This window comes from Montipora capricornis, chromosome 11 (assembly GCF_036669925.1).
Source record: "Montipora capricornis isolate CH-2021 chromosome 11, ASM3666992v2, whole genome shotgun sequence".
NCBI classification, from domain to species: Eukaryota; Metazoa; Cnidaria; class Anthozoa; order Scleractinia; family Acroporidae; genus Montipora; species Montipora capricornis.
The window spans coordinates 14,124,709-14,127,208 of NC_090893.1; the positions used below are offsets into that span (position 1 = coordinate 14,124,709).

At 40.1% G+C, this 2,500-nt stretch overlaps 1 protein-coding gene across 1 annotated transcript in view; it reads left to right on the top strand.

The window, feature by feature from the left end:
- The window catches only part of LOC138024054 (uncharacterized), a 2,967-nt gene extending 659 nt beyond the window's left edge, over nucleotides 1–2,308 (top strand). The window contains exon 1 of the mRNA XM_068871141.1: nucleotides 1–2,308. This exon is cut by the window's left edge and continues 659 nt beyond it. Within this exon, the coding sequence (XP_068727242.1) occupies nucleotides 1–1,157 (1,157 nt within the window). The 3' untranslated portion in view covers nucleotides 1,158–2,308.
- The last annotated feature ends 192 nt before the right edge of the window (nucleotides 2,309–2,500 follow it).

The window sequence follows — 2,500 nt, forward strand, 5'->3', positions numbered from 1 at the left end:
AACTAAAGAACTCGATGTCGCTAAAGTTACAATGGATGCAGGTGATTTGTAATATCATCTCTATCTTCTTTTTATATATTTGGGTTTTTCCACTTGCGCTACTTCTTTTCCGTCCATATCAATTGTCGGGAGTGAAGAAAAAACTCTTTTTATGTTGCATGTTTATGTATTTCTTGGACTCACTGTACCGAGTGACTTTACAAGCTCTGGGATCCAGTAAATCGTTCCCGCTCTTCGACAACGAACAAGTCATCCCTGCTAACATTCTCTTTCTCATGAGTATTGTTGGCCACAACTACTTGTTAGCAAATCATCTCTGCCTTCATTCAAAGCGACAAAAACACGCTGCTTTCATGCTTTTTTCAGCCATTTATTGTTTACCTTTTATACCAGCTATTATATTTCCTTTATTTCTGTATCCTGCGTATAACAAACAAAACGAAAAAGGCAAATTAATCATCGCTCTATTTTCTCCGCTCATTGGGGTGGTCTTCAAGACAACATCTCGTATTTGTGTTCAGAGACTTTGGAGAATAACACACCCAGCTTATTCTTACGTTATGATGGCGCCATTGTACAGTGGATCAGCGATCATATTCCGGGTTATGCAGGTGGATCTCGGCAACTTAAAAGCCATTGCCTATCTTGGAATAATTCACGGCGTTGCCGAAGTCATAGAACGAAGCATAGTTGTTGTCATCGATCACATATGCCAACAAATCTTGAAACGAGCTTCAGCTCCTTGGGGGCGTTACCGAACTCCGCGTACCGAGAGAATAACAGCGGATATCGCTATTATGAGCATGCTCTATGAGTCCGCCGCAATTGTCTCCATCAATGGATTCTTTCATTTGTACCAAATCATTTATGTGAAGAACATAACCCACTGGGCAGTTTTGCTATCCTTTACCAAGTTGACTGCAGTTCCATTAGTGATCGAGTGGCTTTTCGCAAGTATGTCCTTGGCGATTGAAACGCGATACCAGAATTTGGCAGTCATGGCAGTTTGGAGAAAGGACTGGAGAAGACATATTCTAATTGCTGTGGTGAACGTTTTACCATTGGCTGCTTGGACGAGTTCAAACCTTTTCAGAGTTGTCCAGGCACGATTTAAGGATTCTTTGGTTCAACTTCCTTGCAAAATGCCATTTTCTTAAATAATAAGCCGCGCTAAGTGAACAGAGATGATTATTTATCGATGATGACTGGAACTTACTTCGAAAAATACAAGTGTTACTAACAGGAGCTCAACATATGACCTTGTGAAATTAGCTCGGATGCCCATCCAGTCCTGTGATAGTACTGCTATTCCCGCAGCACTTCAGTCCAGGCAGGGCGCAGCATGATGTGCTGAGTCTTAACAACTGTCTTGTATCTTTGTGAGAAACTCATTCAAGAAGTGAAGTGAAAACTTAGTTAAGTTACGGAAGCATTTTATCGTCAACAATTATTACAATTTTACGTCAATAAAAGAAGACACTTCTTTGGTCTTATGCTATCCCTTCTTTTCTGTAATATTGCGACCGTGTTCGTCTGGAAACTGAAACCTCACCACAAACAAATGCTACTGGAAGGGTTGAAATTTTTTTCATAGCTGACGTGCTCTGTGAACTGTTGCCATGGTAACGTGTCAAGCCTTGGAGGATGCTTTGTCCCAACCTCGTCTTCAGGGTCTCTCTTCTTCCCTTTCTTAAGGCATGTCTCAGACGATTGGCCAGAACCTCGCGAAATGAAAAACTGTTTCTACCAAACGAATCGCAGCTGATGCACCAGATAAGAAACAGTGCGTTCTTACAAAAGCCCCTCAGTAGCCTTAATGTACCTGGATTCTTAAATGGGGCAATGATTTTTAATATCAGATTAGCGAACTATGAATTACTCTTGACTCTCCCAAAGAGATTATATCTGTGTCCTGAACAGATAAAAATGACATTTAATTAAGGCATTATTAAAGGGACACGGTCACGGTCTGCGCATGCTCGTGTAGCTGATCGAAACTTGAAAAAGTCAGCCTGACTTTTTCAAGTTACTAGCAATCACAAATTCAAAATGGCGTCTAGCGGAGGATCCGGACATGGCGGTAAACGCATCAACTCAGGGCGGAAACGAAAGGTCGAAGACAGAGGGGAATTTGCTTTAGATAAAGATAGCATTTGCTTTAGATAAACTTGATTTAATGCAAAATATATGCAGAATTCTTCAACTTACCGATATTTCCATAATGGCGGTCGAGCATGACAAGTCTCGAAGAGAGTGAATGCTACTGCGCATGTCAACCCGTGACAGTGTCTCTATTATTAAAGGGAGAAGAAAGTTACGTGACATACATACATACATACATACATACTTTATTTGTCTTGTAGGTCAATAAAAAAAAGGGCAGCTAAAAAGCTGATGTGGACCTAGAGCTAAAGTGTATCTATAAAATTTAAAAAAATTAAGTTAACGAACTTACGAATTATTTACAATAAATAAGAAAGAATACAATACCCAGTAAGAT